Genomic DNA, 21,220 nt, shown 5'->3' on the forward strand with positions numbered 1-21,220 from the left:
TTAATTGTGCATGCTAATGGCGGCGTACAGGTTCATTAGACACTGCATAGCAGTATGATGTTTTTGTCTTCGGCAAAATTCATTAATTCAGTGAATTATTAATTCATAATATTGGTGTGCTCCCAACAATATTTTGCTTACACAAAGACTAGTTTTAAAGGATTTTGAAAAAACAGTAGCAACTGCTAACCCAGAAATTTCAAAGTAACAACCCACAGCAGTATGCAATTGACAATTTAAACACCAATTAGAAGCTTAAACCTGAAAATTGTTTTGTTATATTCTAGATACCTAAGCAATGTACACAAATAGGAGCATGTTTTTTTAAACTAGGGTTTACACTGTTTCTAAAATAGTATTATTTATTTTCTATATTAGTAGTACATTTAACTTTGCTATACAGCAATTAATTTAAGAGTGAACAATTAGTTATTTTTGTGTTATTCTGTAGCTTCTTAGGCAGCCATGAAACAGTTTTCCAACATTTAGCAAGTTTCTTTAAACAATGTTAGTATTCACAACCAGTAAGGCTTTTTCTGTACTTGGCTGGTAGGCTTTTCAAGCTGAGCATGTGGATCTGACTTAATGTGCATACAGGCATTTTTAAATAAGCATTATATGTATGGAATGGACATTTACTCTTATTATTTAGCTCACTATATTGCTTAATATTCTCTGCCATTACTTTTTTTATTCATTCAAGGTTTTTGTGTTCTTACAGTCTGAAATTGACTGTGTTTGCAACACAACAGGGGTTTCATTGTGTTCTGTATTTGTTCTTTTAATACATGGCTACGTACTGTAATACATAACCACTACAGTTTGCACTAACAGCAGTGTTGTAAAACTAAATCTAATTACAGGATATTTTTCAGACTAGAAAAAGTAAGGAACAAAGATAAACTAAAAGTTTGCATTAAATTTTAGCTGTAAACTTACATACACACCACAATTATAAAGGAACTTTTAAGCTTTTACAGCTGAATGCTGGTTAACTCTTAGCTGTCACTAGAGTAGGGAACCTGAGATTAGATACTATTTGGTCTCTAACAGTAGTTTAAAATAGGAGGTAGAATATCAGCTGAATTTCTTACTTTTTTATTTACTTTTAAAAATTTTATTAGCAATAGTATGTCTGCTATTTTAGGCAACTACCTTAACTGGGCAGGTGAAGCAGGGCCTTTCTGAGGCTTGGTTTACTATTGATTTATATTAAAAACCAAATCTGCATGACTATTGTTTTTTACACCATAACATATGAAATATTTGATGACTACCCAATATCATTTGGCAATATCAAAAGCACATTCTGTTTACAGCTACATCCGATTCAGGGTCAAGTACAGAAAGGATAAGGCACTAATCAAATAAGCTGTGTACTACAGGGGCATTACTCTGCTGTAATACACACAGGGATCACTACTGCATCCTAGATGGACAAGAAAGAGACTTTTGCTTTAAAATGACATCAGAGACTGCAACTTATGTCACCTTCCAATTACAGCAGATCTTCGGCAGCACATCAGCGTGCAATATTGAAAGCTAGGCTTGTCAGAGGTCAAAATTAGATCCTGAGAAGCAAGCAATGGGAAGCATTTCTGGCACTAGCTCTCGATCCCATACCAGTCTCTGTAAGAAAGAGCAAGGCAGGGGAGGAAGCACTAGAAAGAATAGCGAGGAGGTGAGGAAAAAAAGCTAACAAAAGTCCCAACATTTATTTCTCTCAGAATAATAACCTACTGGCTGAGGAATTAATGACACTTGCAATAAAGACTACCAGTCTTCTTGCTGATTTCCATTTCATTCATGATTTTCGCCTGCCCCCTGGACACAGAACCGTATGCCAAGATTTTATCTACGGATCTACCCAAACTTATGCCTGCACATTTTTAATCGACTGTTCTGTAATATCATATGTGAATACTTCAAGGATTATACTTAATTAATTTATCAGCTGGTTTAAACATCAGGCAAATACTACTCTTTCCACACTCCAGCAATACTCCGTTGATTCTTATTGCTTCAGCATTTTATATTGTTTTGTCAACTCTTCAGACTACACTCAACTGACTAAATTAGCAAAAATCCACCTTTGTGGAGATGCACCATGAGTGTCAGTTGATCTAATCTTTCAGAATTTGTATCAGGCATGTGGGCAGATATGTAGTCAGAGGGAAACTGGATAGTAAAGGTTTCCAAGAGTTTGGTAAGACTGGATTGACCAATACATTAGGTACCTTATTTCTAGTCACTCTTGGGACTAACACTGTTGACATACAAAAATGAAAAGAGACACAAGAGCCAGAACAGGATCCAGACAACTGTAGTTGTATGATAAAAAATAGATTCCCAGAGAACCAAGGATATGGGAACTGAACCCATTCCAAAGCAAACACAGAGGGAGCCTGGCAGAGTTCCCTCAACTCTTAAGGATTTTTAACAACACAGTGGCAGATTATCTCTCTATTGTTCACTCAATCCTCTCCTAGGATGTTTCTTATTGTACTGGGAAAACAAAAAACAGCAAAAAAATCCTCCATCCAGTTCTGCTTTAAAAGCAAATAGAAACATCACACACCACAGAATGAGCCAAGGATGAAGCTTTTGCTTATGGGATTTTATACTGGTGATCAGCTGGCATGCCCATTAACTTCAAAGGAAGCAGAATTAAGCCAGCAATGATTGTTCTCAAAATCCAACCCAGATGACGAACTGTAACTTTAATATTTTATCAAATCAACCGGCAGCCAAAAGCATTTTACCGTAAGTACTTATCTTTGTACCTTTTCTAGCTGCATGAAGGAAAATGGCATGCCACACTAGTGATAGTCATCTTCCCACTAAGAGAATGCAATAGATAAAGGTTGGTCTACACAAGTTGCTCTGAAATTAGCTTAGCCTCATTTCAAATTAGAAAACAAAACTAAAAAAATGGCTGCTTACTTCCAAAACACAAATGTCACATTTTGCATTATTTCAAATTATCCACTCTGTTAAACCTTCTCACATGTAGACACCCTTAAAGCTTCAATTACTAAGGTGAGATCCACACCCAAAGAGAGTCTTAAAACAATTCATGGGTGTTCTGCAGTGAAAGCTGCCCAAAATCAAGAACAGTCCTTACTCTTTCTGTCCTCCTTGCCAGGCAGGTTATGCTCAGATTCAGAAAAAGTTTTTTCGACAATAAACCTGCAATGCAGGTTGACACATCAGCTAAGAGAAAAATCACGATTATTTCTTCTGCCTCTTCAACTCTGGCAGAACATCTATGCCGCAGACTCACGCTACCTGCTATGGGTTTGAGCCAACCTACCCAGGTAACACAGACCTGAGCCGCAGCAGCGCAGCCTGTCTCACTTTACCAACAAGGATATCCCAACCCAATTCTGAGCTCATTCTGATATCTACAAGAGCTTGAAGCTGTGCTGTGAAATAACACGCTGCAGTGCAGCCTACCTGACAGTCAGCAGCATAGGCACCTCCCAGAGAGAGGGAGAACATTTTGTTGCCTGCTATAATGGCCTTCTAAGTAGCAAATGCAGAGCAGGTGAGAACTAAAGAAGGGGTAAGGATAACAGGGGATAACAATCATTATTTAAGATGTTATTGCATAATATGGAAATTAACAGTCAGTATCACGCAAAACATTTTTCAGTGAGAGTCAGACAGGGGTTTTTAGACCCATGGTAAAACAGGTAATCCATGAGACAACAACAACAAAACCCCCAGAATATCAGAGATGAGATTGTCAGTCTTACAGCAAAGTAACAGACCTCGATCAGCAGCACTCTATTTAATATAGATTTTTTTAAAAAACATAAGCCACCACGTACATCCCATGGAATGATAGGACAAATTTACAACCCAGTATCAGAAACATGACAAGACAAGGAGCTAGAAAATGAGCTTTGCCAGCCAACTACTGCAACTGCAGTGCTGCATATGGGTTTTGGGTTCTCTGGAAGTACCTGTGCATTATGCAGTTCAAACACCACTCAGCCACTGGATCTCTCACTCCAGCACTCTGCCACCTGCTCCTCTCACAACAGCAATTAACTTTATGTAACCTCATCAGTGAGGGCTTCAGGAGCACACACAAACCCTTTTATTTAAGGTGGCAATAAACTCTCCTTCACTGTATTTGCAACAAACACAATTGTACAGGGCCATTATCACCTTTGAGCAGTTTCCTATAGCTGTAACCTTTCCATAGCAAAACCTCTGATTTCCATGGACAATGGTGCAAATTCAAGCGGTTGTATTTCTCAAAGCTAATTCCTGAAGCTTCAACTTTCCACCAGTTCTCACCATGTACCTCAATTCTACAAGATATGAAATAATGTTACAGACATGTAAGCGTATTTATACGTTCCAGATAATTTCTACTATAAATACCCTGTGCCATGTTGTATACCTTGGAGGAAAATGGGGATTTTTTTGTGTGTGTTCCGCCCCCCCCCCAAATGTTATTATGGTAAGGCAGATTTCAAGGACAGAATTCTGCTTCTGAATGCTTTCATTCTTCCAGGTGTAATTTCTGGATTAAGGTAATTAAAAGATAAATACAGATGTAATTTAAATGCTAAATATATCTGCACAGACTGTGTTTTATCCCAGAAGATAGTACCATGTACAATATTTACAGATGGGAACACCGTATGCTTTGAAAACAAAGCTTTTACCAAAAAATAATTCTAACATAAAGGCAACCCAAACTCCAGAAGGCACGAGCATCTTGAAAATCAGAAAACACTTTAAAGCCATGCTTGTAACTTTATCATTGCTCCCAATCTGATGGGATGACGATAAAATTTGACCTTTTCCCTTTGAATCACTGGAATTCTCAGACACCACTACAATCTCTGAAAATCTCCTGCTTTCAGAGGTTAACTTGAAGCCCCAAAGGGAAAATGGACAGAAATAAGGTCACACGTCATAGACTGATTTTTCATGAAATTGGACACTCAGGTATGAATTCTGAATGTTTGAGATGAGTAATGCAGCCCTTCAAATACTCAAAGGATGTCTTTTGAAGGTAGATGCTGCTGTAGGATGAGAACACCTTTCATACACTACCTCTAACCTCACAATCACCCATATTACACAACCTCAGTCCCCTCTCCAGACACAAAGGGCCTCAGTCTTATAATTTCCATTCTAAATCCCTGCTTTCATGCATGCAAACCCACCCATCATTTTACAAATTCTGGGTGAGGAACAGTCACTACTTCTAAAGTCATTACATTTGGTACTTCCTAACTTCTTCAGTTTAATGGCCTCCTTCCAGTAACAGCTATTACTGACAGCTTTAACAGGAAAGTACAGGAAACCTGCCAGCAAGTAGCTGTGGAGTTGCCTGCCCCTCCAAAGTACACTTCTTTCTAATCCCCTACAGTTCAAGGTCTGTGGGGGCAAGGATGTAGAGGGAAAGAGAGCCGCAGATGCAATCCAGCAAACATGCTCTGAGCACCACGACAAGCATGGCTGCTTCTGCTCGGTCACACACACACAGATACTGGCTCCTTCTGATGGTTTTGTAAGCACACGTTGAGTTTTACCACCCACATCCTGCCAGTCCCTGCAAAGCAGAAGTGAATAAATACACATTTACAACCCTGGTACGGAAGATGACGACACACTCTGTATGAAGTTGGTATAGTTTCCTTAATTCTCAACCAAAATTAATTAATTAATCTCTGAAGGGCAGACAGAGGGAGAGGATGGAAAAGCATGTTGAAGCCTATCTGCATGAGGAATACAACCCATTGCTGGCAACTGGCACCAATATAACATGCTCTGAAGTGCCTACAAATCATCCTCTTTAGAGGTACACACGTGGACCAAATCTGTTACTTCCCTAGAGTACGATCTTATATCCTTTCATCTGTAGATCTCAGTGATATTTGCAAAGGTCTACATACTTCTGACAGTTGGATAGCGCCTGGCACATGCAGGAATGGCTGTAGCCAGCCCAGCATCACCTAGCAGTTTGCTGGCAAAACAGGACAGTCTACATCTCCTAGATTTTACTAGTGCTTTGATGAGTTTGTTTTTTAGCTTTGTACAATGTACTTTACCACATAAACCAAATCCTTTTAAAGACTCAGCTGCCTTTAAAGATTAGAATAAGGAAAAAGAAAAGAGCCATACTTGCAAGATTTTCACTAAAATGGCCCATATAAAAATGAAATTACACAACCACATGTAGCTCATCTAGTAACTTCCTTTCAGTCAACTTTTGCAGAAACTCTTGATTACTGCTCTTGTGTACACCCTCAAATGTGTAAGTTGTTACAGACCAAAGGCTCGTAACCAGCCCAGGGATGGGAAGTGTAGGACCACCAGCTAAAGAAACCAAGACAGAGGGAAAATATAGCCCTACAAGATGTATTTCAGTAACTGTCAGCCACAAAATAACAACTGAAAACTGCTACACACATCCATCTGGCATATACGGAAGTATCATCCTAAACCTATCTTGACTACCACATTTTTTTTCAGGTGGGTACCTCCTGCTTGTTACTGATCCAAATTACAATTCTGGTATGCTAAAGGAAGGATGAGGATTTGGTAACACTTGTTTAACATGAAGACTGCGACACAGTTTCTGAATCTGCACACACCATAGTATTTGCCTTTAGCCCCCAGTTCTCAACACAACCCAGACCTGCCGCCTGCGAGCCCGGCCTGCAGGCCTCCCCCCTGCACAAGACGGGCTGGGGGCTGCCAGCCCTAAGTCGCTTGAGTATATCCCACCTGCTCAGCACCAAGGCCTCCAAAAGAAAACCAGAAAAGATATAATCTTTTACAACTTGACTTCATCTTCCCCAAGCTACGCGCTCAGGGCATTGCCTACGCTTACAGCAGCACCGAGAGGCTCTCACCTCAGCGAGGTGCTGTGACTCGGTCCCTCCTTCTCTACACCCATACCCCAAACTCAAAGCCCTCAGTCCTTCACTAATAACCACAGTGAGGGAATTTCTACCCCAGCAGCGCAAGCCTGAGCTCCGGGTGCTGTCACCACACACGTGGGGCTGCGGGGCAAGCACGTGCGGGGCGGCACCGAGGGTGTCCACGCGTGGAGCGTGCAGGGAAGCAAGGTGGGCATGCGTGGGGCACGCGGGGCAGTGGGGTGGGCACACATGGGGTGTGAGGGGCATGCGTGGGGTGTGAGGCACACACGAGGCGCCCAGCCATGGCGGGAAGCTCCCCCACGGCAGAGGCCTTCCCCTCAGGGCTCTTTCAACCCCGGCCTCTGGCCAAAGCCCCTCTCCAGCAGGTTTAACCCGCGCTGTAGGAAAAAAAAAAAAAAAGACAAAACAGCGATGGTTTGTAAAGCCCAGCCTTTCCCTTCAGGGATTATCTCCGTTTCTGCCCCCCGCACTGCGGGGCCACCCCAAAAAACCGCCCGAAGGAACGTGATTAACGGCGAAGGAGAGGCCTGGCGCTGCCGTCTCCCTCAGGGGAACGGCCCCAGGGAGGGAACGATGAGGCTCCGCCGAGTCGCGTTTTCCCGCCGCGGGCTGAGGAAACGCCGCAGGTGCATCCGGGCGGCGGCGGCAGCAGGGGGAGCGGGAGAAGCGGCGGACAAAGGGCGGCGGCACCTGCACTCACCATCGGTAGCAACCCTCGCTGGCCTCCAGCGTGAAGTTGACGCGGGTGCCGCGGGTGAAGGGTAGCAGCACCTTGGGGATGTTGAGCTTGGAGGAGGCGGCGAGGTGAAGGGAAAGGAGGAGGAGGAGGAGGAGGAGGAGGAGAGACAGCGCCTGAGGCGCGGGGGGAGCCATGCTCCGCCACGGGCAACCGCCGCCGCTGGGGGCGGGAAAGGGCGGCTATGCGCCGCGGGCGGAGGGACGTCAGCGGCGGGGCAGGGCGCCCCGGGGGGCGGAGGGGGCGAGGAGAGGGGCCGGGCCTGCCCCGTTCGGGGCAGGCCCGGCCCCTCTCCTCGCCCCCTCCGCCCCCCGGGGCCGCGCCGCCTTCCCTGAGGTAATTTCTAGTGGCGCCAAAGCGGGGAGCGAGCGCCGCGGTCGAGGCGAGGGACGTCCGCCAAGTTCAACTGCGGCCGGGTTTTGGCGGCTAAAAGGGGCTCCTGTGGGGGTGGGAGCGTGTCGGAAAGCGGCTTGAGCAGCTGGGGAGGGAGGTGGGTTTTCTTCAGGCGGGATCCGAAGGGGACAGACCTGAGGGTTGCGGCTTGGATGGGGCTTTGTCGCCGCGGCCGCCTCAGCAGGTCGCCTCGAGTTGGTTACAAACGGAGCATGTGGTGTTTTCACCCCACTGGGGACGTGGGGCGAAGACCGTGGCGCGTCTTCACCTCGCCCCGGACAGCACCTTCCACGAGCCCTGCTGAAGGCAGAGTGGGATGAGGTGTCGGTTTTTAAAAATAGGACCTATGGATTAAAAAAAACCCCAACAACCTAAATGGATTAAAGCCTAAATCCTATGGATTAGAAAAACCCTTAAAAAAAATCCATCGAGGATACAGGTATTACATTGCATACTATACTCTTCCAGTGTGCACGTTACGGTACATACAGTGATGCTAACAGCTAAGCGAAGCAACAGTTCTGTTGTTATAAAAACACCGATTTTCTATATCCTTATACCCTTCAAGTAAGAAGACTTATTCTCCTGTACTCTGTGTCCTAGGGAAAAAAAATGGTAGGCAGACCAAAGTGCAGAAAAAGGTAAAGGAGTCAAGACAAGGAACTTGGTGGTACGTGAACTCTGCAAACCAGGTGAATACCACAAGCAGTCTTGGTCTGAGCCGCTTGGAGCTCCTCCAAGGAGCACAGTAAGTAGCCAGATTTCATCAGCCAGCCTAACGCGAGCTTGACCTTTTCCTGTGTATTGCGCAAAAGCATGGTGGAACAGTATGGGAAATAGGACAATGTAGGAAGAAGAAGAAAAAGGATGGAAGTTTTAACCATCACTGACAGATCTGTGATCATTTAAGTGTGTTCAGATCCTGGAATGGAATTCAGGAATCACAAGTCTCAATCTGATCCCCCCCCCCGCTATATTTTGTAAACATATTGCAAAATGTATATTTTACCTCCTGGTGGTGATTGGACTTTGTTGAGGGTGGCATTGTCTTACTCAGTTCACTTTGTTACGGATGTTTTTGCTGAAGACTTAAATGAACTGGTGATTTATGTAGGGATAAACACGATTCCGTAAGATGGAATTTCTGTGTATTTAATAATTTGCATTTTTAGAAACTGAACACACCTGAAAGTACTCTCGAAAGACCATTATATTTTTTAAGTGGAAAGTCAGGCTGGTACTGCAATCTTAATTTGTCCTTGTTGTCAGTATGCATTCATATGTATCATCATTTCAACGTACGTTTAATGGTAGGATCTCTTCACCATTCATGGTGCATGGGAAAGGTCACGCTCCTGGAATTAATCAAAGCTATTTAGTGAATGAAGTTATTGTGTGGGAAGATCTGCCTGTTCTTACCTACAACAGAGGGACGGTATGTATATGCAGCAAGAAAAGGGGTTTTAAGAAGGGACAATCATCTTGGAATTAAGGTAGTTAAATTCTGCCCAGGAAGATCAGATGCTGTCCGGGGACGCCACCTGAAAGTTCACCCAGGTCTAATTTAGGTAGGGTAGAAGTTAACCAGTTCTCATCTATTCTAAGTAAGTAAACTTATACAGGACTTTTTATTTACCTATGAGGTGTTTTGGGGTTTTTTTTTTCAATATTTATTCAGCTAGTGTTTTATTTATCAGTACCTCAGCAAGGCTATTCCATTTCTATCCCAGAGGACTGTGTGCTGCTGGACAGTTCACTTCTCACTGCAGCTTCTCTTTGTATATTACTCATTTTCTGAATGCACATCTTGAAATTGTGTGGTCTGATTTAGAGAAGAGCTGAACTTTACAGCTGCAATTTAAGTCACTGGGAGCTGGGCCCAGAAAGATCTATGGTATTAAAACCTCTGGCAAATCAAGCCACTACGCCTTAAATTGCTCCCCAAAATACAGTGTTGGGGGTTTTTTTCTTTACTCTTAGTGTCAGTCAGTCTGTAATCTTCCTTCATAGGCATATTATGAAGATAAGTTCAGTGAAGACTTATATATTAAGGAGGGATGTGACAAAACAGCCCATGACTAAATCAGTACAATATGTTTACGGTTAATATAATTACAACTGAGTAGATAAGAAGTAGCTAGTGAGTACCTTGCATCCTGTGCTGTGAATGAGGTGAGGAAATGTCTGTATCCCAGTGCTTCCTAGCTTTTAAAAGTAGGTTTTGCAATCTCAATATGTCTTTACTTTCTTTCATCAGCAGTGTATGGTGATGAGTATTCAGTGCATTACTGGAAAATTATTGTTGTTCTCAAATACTTCTTAGACTTGAGTGATTTTCAAAAGGAACAGCAAAGTGAGCTTAGGACCTTAAAGCTTATTGATGAAACATGACAGTTAAGTACAGCAATTAAATGTCTGACATATCTCAAAAGCATACTAAGCAATTGTAAGAGTAGAATAAGGCAGGAGACATTGATGAGCAACTCTGCAGTTCCTGTTACACCGTAAAATTATGAAGCAAATTTTCTGCTTGCTTAAATTGAAAGTCATGCATTGCAGCACTGCATTAGCATTAAAGACTATTTTGGACAGAGAAGAGTAGGCTAGGAGGCAGACAGTGTAGCTGCATTCTCTGTGAGAAGTCACTAAAATCATGGGTTGACTTAGCATAGTTGCTGCAGTGCTCTACTTTCTCTTTCCATACTGCAGTGATGAGACCAGTATGGAGTCAGCACATCCTTTCTCACACTAAAATGACAGTGCAAAGAATGTAAAAATACCTCCGGTCAGTGGGGTGGTTAGCTGAGAATAGGAACAGGATAGACATATTAGGAATATGAGATAATTTTACACGCATATCAATGTACACCTGAGTAAGTCTGATAAAGGACAAAAATGGAAATTTCTTAGTCACAAAGAATGCAATTATAGAACGATAGAGGGAGTACTTTAATGAGCTGCTTAGTTGTGAGAGGGATAAAGGCGAACAATAAATGGTTATTCTCCAAGCAGCTGAGCCATTAGTGGAAGAATTACGTTTTAAAGAGATTTAAGAGGCAATCAAAATACACGCAGTAAATAACAAAACACCAGGTGCTGATAATATTTCTAGTGAAATACAAAAATAAAAGGGGGAGAATTACTGAAAGATTTTACAAACTCATTTGGTTGGTCTGAAGATCTGAAAACACTCCCAAGGAAGTAAGGAGACATACTTGGACTAAATCTTTTAAATTAATCAATTTCTGGTGGAGAGAGATTTTTTTATAAAGCTAGAAGAAACCTGTATCAGTATATTGTGAGGTGATCTTCTGCTCACAGTGACATAATTTTAAATCCTTGTTCAAAAAAAGAGAGTATTTGAATGGCACAGTGATGATGATGGTGCCTGTTTGCCTGTCTTCCCTTTGAATTGCCTCAATGCTTCCCCAGCCCTCAGGTCTCAAGGGTATACAATATGTGTGTCTCGTCTTTCGGCAGTACAAGAACTTGCAGGGCTCATCATGTTCAGGAAGGCTAAACCAACTTGATACAAGTACTAAGCATGTATCTAATATTACGGTTCTGCATACGTGCTTTCCTGGATTGAGGGCTGAGTCTCTGACAAATTTTGAATGAAGAAAATCTCAGATTCTAGAGTTCATTCTCTAGAAAAAAAAGGTTACTAAAACCATCTCGCCAAGGAACACCAGACTTTATTTTCAGGCATTTCATATTTTAACATGTCTGAATAATTTAAAATCTTTAAAAACGCTCCTCTACAAAAAACAAACAAACAAAAACCCCAAACCAAAACACAACCCAACCCCCCTAAAAACCCCAACTCTGAATAATTGCAACTCAGAAAGTGAAATTTCAGCAAAATGATAAGGCAATGAGGTGTGGAAGATTATTTTAAAGTGTACTGGGTCAAACTAACTCAAAACAGTTCCAACCATAACCCTTGTAGGTATGTCTATACTCGTGTAACAGTATAGGGCTGGCTCTGTGTAGTATCAGCAGCTAAATGCATTGTGTACAATTTAATTTTAAGAACAGTTTCATTAAACTGGAAGAATCAGGGGTCACACAGCAGAACGATGAAAAATATTCTGTGCTATCACACTCATGAACCTCTCAAATAAAATAATATTTGATTTAAAGTCTAAAGAGCAACTGACAGATAAGAGTAACACGTTTAATGAAAAGACTGTTCCTCCAGGGATGAAGCTCTGGTTGAGAAGAGATGGGGAGTTGCCTACACCAGGCTGAGTAGGAGACGAAAAGGGCAGGTTAATAGACTTGGAGAAAGAAAGTGGTCTGGGAATAGTAACTTAAGGTGAGGATAACAGTGATGGACGTTTTTTTGTCTAATGTTGTCTGTGTTTAAGGTGAAGAATAAAAAAGTATCCTGCAAAAATTACTGGGAAGGATGGTCAGTTTCCTTCCTCCTTATCAGGCCGCATCTTATAACACTTCAGCAGCCCCCTTTGTGTCTGTCTTACCCATCGCTGATCTCAAAGTACAGTGCTTTATGTGTATTTGCTGGCTGACCAGCTCTATGGCTTTCATTGCTGTGCTTTTCTTCTGCTTAGTTTGCTGTCTGGTTTCATCCTCATAGCTGCAGAGCCTTGCAAAAATATCTCCACCAAAGAAACATCAGTCAAAGAGATATTTAAAGTAGTCCAATATATGAAAAGGTACTGTAGAACACAGTCAACAGAGGAACAAGATTACAACTGGTGTCCCTTAGTACTAGCAAAAGGCTCATGGGAATTAGTAGTTCACAGATAATTGTCTTTGAGTATGTGATTATAGCCATCCATTATTTAAAAATTAAATGGAAGATCTTACATACATACAACTGTTAAGCTTGACTGGCAAAACTCATTAATTAGGCATTGATCCTGCTGCCAGAAATGCATGGGATAGGTTCCTGCCTCTGCATTATGTCTCTGTTCAGCTGCTCCTGCCTACCTATGGAGATCTAATTGTAAGAGGGGGCATTACACTTCATTACTTTAAAATAGGTATCGTAGACTTAGAGGGTACATAAAACAACATTCCTTTTTCGATTATTTCTTTATCACTTTCTCTACTAGTAGAGTTATCATGTTCAATTTACTGTATTAGACTTTCTGTATCTTCATACGCCTATTGAAGATTTTATGAGAACATCCTCTCAGTCTTACAACCATTCTCTACAGAGATAATGATAGATTGATAGCAACTATAAAACTGAACACTTTGGTTATGCCTGCCAGTATTTTCCTTCCAAGAGAAGATTTTTGGCCAAAGGAAGGCATAAATTCAGTAAATATCCAAAATTAAGGCAGCCAGTTAATGGTAATAAGGAAGGAAAATTTAAAATTCCATCAAGGTTGATTTCCTTCAGAGTATTCAGAAAGGAGAACTTGTGTTTAGAAAATCAGTAAAATAAGGGCCAAACCTGCCATTCTCTGCATAGTCTAATCTGCTAGGGATGTCACCGGGAGTTTTTGAATGTGTACCAGGTAAGTAAGACTCAGTCCCAAAAGGGAAATGTAGCCCTTTTTAAATCTCTGTTCCTATCATATAAATCCATTTGATATGCAAGACTTTCCCAGATGGTCTAAAGCCCCAAGACCTTACTAAATTATTCAGGATGAATCTGATAACACGGAGATTATGAAACAGTAACATCAGATAAAAATAAACGTTTTTCACTTCAGAGTTTATCTACCTTTCTAATGTAAATTTATGGTTATTAAAGTAGGTTATTTATAGCTGTCTTTTCAAACAGTTACATAACTGTGGTCTTGCCATGTGCCTTTATACACAGATAGAAATCATATTAATGAGCTATTCACTGAACAACTGAATGAATGTATGAGTGATGAGAATTCACAAGACGAGACAAGTAACAAACAAACAAAAATCCCAACCTTTGTTTGTGCTTTAAATACATCAGGGAAATTTAGGAAAACACAGTAGTCTTAAATTTTGAAAATAATTAATACAATTTATAAATAGGCATGTGAATATGTTTAGTGACTTAGTACTAAGGAAAGTGAATTGAGATCGTTCCAAGGTTACTTGGTTGCAAGTTATGGCATGTACACCTCAGAAATTTTAAGTGGGCAATCAAGTACAATAATTCTGAGTCTTTTTAAACATTAACACTGTTCTGAATTGGTTTGTTATTTTCTATGCTTTAAACACCAACATGGGACAATTTATAAAATTCCATCACCTTTTCTATTTTTCCCATTCTTTTCCTGCAGTAGTCTGACCTCACTTATCTCAGCACTGACAATGATCTAGAGGGCTTCTGTACCTACCCAGCAAGACTGTCAGACTTCCTCTGTATTTCTCCATGTATACTGGCAGTACATAGTATGCATTTCAACTGTAAAATTGAAAATTTGTATTCAAAATAAATTCTATTTTTTCCACTCTAATATATACAGAAGTACAACAAATTCAGCACCTCTTGCTGACCTTGAAGAAACCTAACACAAATTCTGCTATGTGTATAATGAGTCCTTCCAATGGAGATGTCACTTACTGCAGTAGAATGTTAGTAGAAAAGCAGGATGTGCTGCAATGCACAACAGAATATAACGTATCATGTACACATTGCACTGAAGTGAACTGATTTCTATTTTGTCTCCTTAATTCCTTTCAGGGTCACTGTGCCAGGTAGGCCACCTACCAGTCAAGTTACCCTGGGGATGGAATATTCAACATTGAAAAAAGATACCATTCCTGAAGCAAAAAAGTTATCTTCGATATGAGTTTGCAAACTCATATCACTCATGAGATTGTGACAAATAAAGTTAAATACAGTGTCACTGAGACAAATTCACTGCAGATAGTGAGGCACTGGACAGAGATTTTAAAGGTCTCTTTTTAAAAAAAAAATACTTTCAGAATCTTGGCAAAACAAGGTCTAGTCCCAGCAACACAGAGACAGCTTGCATGAGTAAAATTGTACCCAGGCTAGCAAAGTATGACGCAGCAAGCTAAACTCCATGGCCTTTGAAACCGAGGTCTGAAGTTTGCTGCTTGCAGCCATCTCTAAGTGCATACACCTTTTTCCTATTTTGATTTTTGTTTCTGTGTTGACTCTGACTCATCCTAGTTACATGCAAGCCTCATTTTCACTTCTGCCCTTTCTGTCCTGCGTCTTACACTGCCACTTTACCACTGGTACAGCGTGCTTCACAGGTATTTAATTAATGTGTCTTCACAGCTGCCCATTATCCCCATTTTGCAGACATGCAACTAAAACCCATGAAAGAAATCTGAGATTATGCTAGAAATTCCATTCTTCACAATGAATGTCCCCGTCTAACATACCAAGCACCTTCCCAGTCTACTATATATTTGGGTTTGCCAAGTGGCCTGTATCATGTCTGGAAATGTGATTTGGGTGAAATTTGGAGGCTGACTAGGACTTTCTTCAGACAGGACAGTAGCATTAGCTCTTGCTGGGACCCTGAAAATCTTGCACGCAGCCACTGCGCATGCTAAAATCTCCTATACAGATCTGAGTACAGTAAATCTGACTGTATGATGTGGCCCAGTGTTCCGCTGAACAACAAACATCTAAATTGCCATGGTGGATATATGGAGAAGAATTAGGACACGCTGAATGCTGCCCTACTCTGGCATGACCACTGAAACTATAGGCTAGTCTGGTTACAATGACCTTCACTTAGGTTTAGGCCCCTAATTTATCTTTGAGATTGGGTCTTAGTTTCTAAAGTTGGCGATCCAGATGATTAAATGTGAGTGTGTACCTAATTATGCAGATAGCATCCAATAGGACTTAAAAGGCAGAATGCTCCATTTTTTTTTTTTTAAACTTTAACAGAATTTTCTCAGCATCACACATTAGGAACCTGTATCTGCCTTCAGGCACTTTGTAAACACTTTGTAAACTCCTTAAGTAAAGGAATTTGCTTTGACTAGAACCTATATTGAAAACTTTAGTAAGACAAGGCACATCTCCCAGTGGCTTCCTGTGAAAAGGCCTATTAGCTCAGTAATACAGGTTATTAAAATGTTGATAATTTAAATGCATTATTACAGCTGTATACTTTTTGTGAACATTTGTGCTAATAAAATTTGATGTCTCAAAATGTTCATGAATGAAGGAGGTTCATTTCAAGAGCATGTGAATATTCATTAGTATTTTTGCATTATTCTTCTAGGCCTTCTTTGGTACAAAGTTCAAACAACAGGATTTGTATCTGGAAGACACTAATTAGCATATTTTAAAGCTGCTGTATAAATTACACAGTTTTGTACATGCTGAAGTATGATAGTTTCAGAAATAACTAGATGTTCTGCTGATGTTTATAACACATCTAAGTTTTAATACATTAATTTTTATAACAATGGCAGAACACAAAGAAACTGCCTTTCTTTGTGTGGCTTGGTGCTGTTTGTTCCAAATATAGTTTTTGCTTACAGAAATGTCTGCTACAGATACTGTATCAAAGTGTCAGAGAAATGTGAGAAATTTTCTGATATCTAGAAAAACCTAAATTACTTTGACAAGGGAGCATGTCCTGCCAACATGATTATAGCTAAGGTAGTCATCAGTTTAGTTCATTTTTGTTCATCTTTTACTGTAGGCTTGATTAGCTATAAATTCTATACCTTGTCCTCTCTGGATTGAATACCTACACAAGTTTTGACATTCCAAGGATATTCTAGCCAAGGCACTTTTAACAATTTTGTAGGGGAAAAAATGCTTAAGGTACTGTTTGATAGCTCAATGATTCTGTAAACAGCAAGTGAAACAGGTATATGGAGGCGGTATTTCCTCTTTTTTTAATTGGTTTTGTATTTTTCCTAACAAGCCTGTTTTTTTCTCAAGTCCCATAAAAGTCAGTGGAAATTGCAGGTGCTTGTACTTGCAGAGTTTTGGGTAGTTGGGTTTTTTGGTTTGGTTTTGGTTTTTCCTTCAGATTAGGGATAAATCACAAGTCATCTTGATTTTCACTGTCAACACTGTTGTTCTTATGTGGAGAATTTAATTCATTAGTCTGTCAGTTTTCAATTCAGCAGAGGTTAATATTACTATGTCCAAAGGATCTGTACTGTAGTTAGTATTTAATAAATTCATTAATTATCCAGAAAGGCAGAAATGAGGGGTAGCACAGAAAAAATGAGGTCAGCAGGATTTGCAGATGACAAAATTACTTAGTGTAAGTCTTTGTAAGAGAAGGCTGTGATGAACTTCACGGAAACAGAACTAGACAAATTGGCAGCATAACGGTTGATGAAATTCAGACATTGACAAATGTAGGGTAGAGCACGTTAGAATGAAAAATCTGAACTGCTTGTGCGCATGGCCCTGTTCTAACTTACAGCTAACTGCTAAGGGAAAAAGAGCACCCAGCACAATTAAAAACTCTTCTCAATGCCCAGCAGCAGTCAAAATCTAAATAAGGTGTTGTAATACAAAATAATAGCATAGAAAAGACCCACAATACAGTGGAAAAATATTAGTTCCAGCTTTACTTTAAACTTTACAAGAAGCTAGGATCATTCCATCTCACATGAGATATGACAAGAGAGGGCTGTGTCTCTAATAATTCCTAAATCCACCTTCAAGTCTATTTTGTTTCTGATGCAAGAAGCTGGAAGCCCATTGTTATAACACATGCTGGTTTGTGTAGGAACCTGTGAAGATAGTTTGCCTCCTTTTGCTTTTCATTATCAAGCTCAGTGCTGTTTGGCGATACTCTCTTGAATGTACTTCTGTTGATTTATCAAGAGAAGATCTGCTCTTTACAAGATGTCATCAGTCTACTTTTATTCATTTATGATCACACTGAGAACATCAAAATCAATCTTCCATTTTATTTTTCCTTACTAGCTGCCATCTTGGTGACACCATTTTTGATGTTCTTTATAAATGTTTCCTCTTGGAATCCTGGAGACGCATTTGTATTCTCTTTCGCCCATTTGCTTTTGTTATTGGTTTTGGTTTCTTTTGAGTAAGTTCTTACTACCTCAGATCAGTTCTCTGCATAACAAGCATACTAATTGGGAGTTAAAGAGACAGGAAGATCAATTTATAAGAAGTTCACTAGCATTACACATGCTGAGGATAGAGCCAAGGTTAGTTTCACTGTAAGCAACAGCAATCCTACAAGACTAAATATTTTTGTTAGATGAACTCTGTTGCAGCATGAAATTTCAATTTTTAACTTTTCTCTAATGGAATTGCTAAACAGTCCTTTGTAGTTGTGGCAGTAACCCAGAACTGAAACCACAGAAGGGTGTTTGTCAACAGGTTTTCAAACAATTTTAATTTTTTTCTCATTTTAGTAACAGCAGACCAACATTTTTTCTTACTTTTCTCAGGTAAGAGTTTTGCAACAAGCTGTGTGAAACACATGAATAAAATTAGAAGAATCTCCATATAGCCCCATATTGGCTTATTTTACAATCACAGAGTTCTACTTAAAATTTGTAAAATTCTTTAAGTGTTTCAGATTGTAAAAGCCCCCAAAAGTGCCATGCTGTTTTATATACGTAGGTATCTGACATAATTCATAGAAAGAGGAAAAAAAATTAAAGCAACTCTGCAGCATGTAATTTCTCCTTGTGAATTATTCTCCCCGTATTTTTATGCAATAGCATAAATTAATTGCAAGGATGCCAATTTTAGTTCTGTGTTTGTCAAATGAAATTACACAGAGATTCCCAATAGTACATTGTATGAAGACCTACGGTTTTGGAAATATTTAAGTTGATGAAAAATTAATTTTTCACTTATTAGTTCTCATTTCACAATCTTCTTTGTTCATAACTGACCACTGTAACAGCTTTGAGTCTTTGATTATTACCAATTATTTGAATAAAGATTTGTTATTATTTGAAAGTTTGAGCCTTTTGGCTCTAACTAATTAATAAGACAGGATGAAGGAAAAAGGTGGTGAATTATTCACTAACATTTGGCTTAATTACAATCAAATGACTCCTTCAAATTGAAAAGCACTTGGTGAAAAACAGAAGACAAATGATATTTTTCTGTATAGAATAATGAATAGCCCTAATTTTTAAATTAAAAGAAAAAATACACTATGTATTCTATAGCTTTGTAGTAAGATGTACTTTGTTTTCGTGAGTGCAGAACGCATTCTCTTTGACCTTCATGGAGTTTTCTTTCTGATCTCATCTTGCATCTGCTTAGCTTTAGGGACTGTAATTCTATTCCACTAAAAAAATTATGCTGAAAGCTCCGTAAAGATTTTTTCCTTCCAACTTATGCCTGATTTTCACCTTGCAATGAACTAAACAGATGAGCTATATTGCAGGACTATGTGTGTGTGCAAGTACTATATTTGCAAAAAACAACATTTGCTTCAGAATTCAAATATTAAGTAATATCTCAGTCACTTCACTATGCTCTTCTTTATCCTAGATCTTCTTGTAAAGGACATAATTTAATTAAAAACAATTCAGCAGAGGACAAGATACTCCTTCAGTGCAAAAACTCTCTGTAAAGGATCTAAATATTTTATTGACTTTCCAAAGTCTTTAAAAAATGCATCATTATAATTACAGGTGCTCTGCCCCTCAGCAGATTTATGCATATACTTATCCTTGTACACTGCCTGCCCTCTGAATTGTTATATTTAAATTGCATCTTTTGCTATAAATTGATCCAGATTTGTGAGATGAGGGTATCTGAAGTGCATATATGGCCTGGAGTTCACATTTGCTTCCATTTTGCAATGTTGGCATTTTGGAAATAACTGTCCCGAATCCTGCTATAGACTCTACGTTCCTTTCCACTGACACTGGGTTGGTGTGTGTAGAGACCAAAGTCAAAGAAAAACTTTGATGCCTTAGAAGGCCAAGCAAGTTATCTTTTGAACTAGATAAATCTACTTTTCTTTCAGAGGGAACTGTAATGAATTGACAAGCAGAAAACAGATGGGTTTTAATGTTTTCTCTACTTAAATGAAAAATTTTCAGAAGTCTATCTTTTAACACATTAGAGACAATGCATCATTCCCAAAAGAAGCTTATCTGCCCTGCAAGCCAGGACTTCTAGTTCAGGCTGGTGATCTGAATTTATACCTGGCTATTGAATATATCCAATTATATACTTACATACATTACATGTTTGCATTTTGCTGCAGTTCATCATTTACTCTTCATCTCTGTTGCCTTTTTGCCTGATAACAGAGCAAATCCCCAGTGCACTAGCCTACATTGATAATGAATGAATAATGTTAATTACATTTTCGCTGTGGTATTAGAAATGGGTATTACATACTTGGCTTAGTAATGCAGTTGAAATAAACAGATATACTTTTGCTGAAATTTAGCTTTCTGTGAAGTGTAAGAATTTACTTTTTGATTAATGAACCAACAGCTTATATATCTGATACTGAAAAACAGAAGGACCCCAAAGTTTTGCATTTACATGGAACTGTCCTTCACCCCTTTTCCTCCTTCCCTTTCTCCCAGCTATCCCTTGTGTCCTGGTTTATAGAAAGAGCAGACAAATGTGACTGTCTAATAATTGACAAAGTGGGTAAACTCCTCAGTGTTCCAAGGCAGACACCGGGAAGGAGGAACATTCTCTAGAGAGGTCAAATTAGCATGTATGTTGCCAGAATTAGAAAGGGATAAACAGTACCTATCCTTGACTACATCACTGCTAGTCAATCAGCTCTGTACAAGTGCTCCAGGAAGAGGGAAAGATGAAGCATAGTGAAACCCAAAGCATATTGCGCTGCCAGGAGCATTTACAGGGGAATATAAGTAATCTGATGACTGATCTCATGCCTCTGGCCTTCATCTTAAACACATTTGAAAGTATGAAGAAGGCGCCTCCCCAAAGGCTTAGTTGTCTTGACAATTTAAATGAATGAAACATACTGCAACTGTTCAGCTGGGCTTATATGGAAGGTGGCTTCCAATTTGGGTTAGTTTTGCACTGTGGAGAAGGGAATATTGGGTTATATAAGGAAGGTAATCCATTCAGGGAAAAAACCCCCACTATTTAGTTTGTTTGCTTTTTCACCAAATGCCACTGTTTAGTCATAAAAATATTCAAATAAACCAATAATAGCTTGCCAGAAGACAGGCTGTTACAAAACATAGAGACAAGTTCAGATTAAAATATGCTAAAAATTATAAAAAAACCCCAAAACACAAACACTGAAAAGTTAGGAAATAC

General features: G+C 39.7%; 1 protein-coding gene and 1 long non-coding RNA gene across 3 annotated transcripts in view; one reads left to right on the plus strand and one right to left on the minus strand.

Annotated features, from left to right (window-relative positions):
• The window catches only part of NUP210 (nucleoporin 210), a 68,505-nt gene extending 60,666 nt beyond the window's left edge, over positions 1-7,839 (minus strand). For both annotated transcript variants that reach the window (XM_069769849.1, XM_069769848.1), the window contains exon 1: positions 7,615-7,839. In XM_069769849.1, coding sequence (XP_069625950.1) covers positions 7,615-7,787 — 173 coding nt within the window. In that variant the 5' untranslated portion in view covers positions 7,788-7,839. The remainder of the gene's footprint in view (positions 1-7,614) is intronic.
• A 121-nt stretch (positions 7,840-7,960) lies between these two features.
• On the plus strand, positions 7,961-16,147 carry LOC138681820 (uncharacterized). The gene is made up of 3 exons (XR_011322022.1): positions 7,961-8,066; positions 8,647-8,791; positions 14,690-16,147. It is a non-coding gene; the product is annotated as an uncharacterized lncRNA (long non-coding RNA).
• Positions 16,148-21,220: the final 5,073 nt, after the last annotated feature.

The sequence above is a fragment of the Haliaeetus albicilla genome, chromosome 24 (assembly GCF_947461875.1).
Source record: "Haliaeetus albicilla chromosome 24, bHalAlb1.1, whole genome shotgun sequence".
NCBI classification, from domain to species: domain Eukaryota; kingdom Metazoa; phylum Chordata; class Aves; order Accipitriformes; family Accipitridae; genus Haliaeetus; species Haliaeetus albicilla.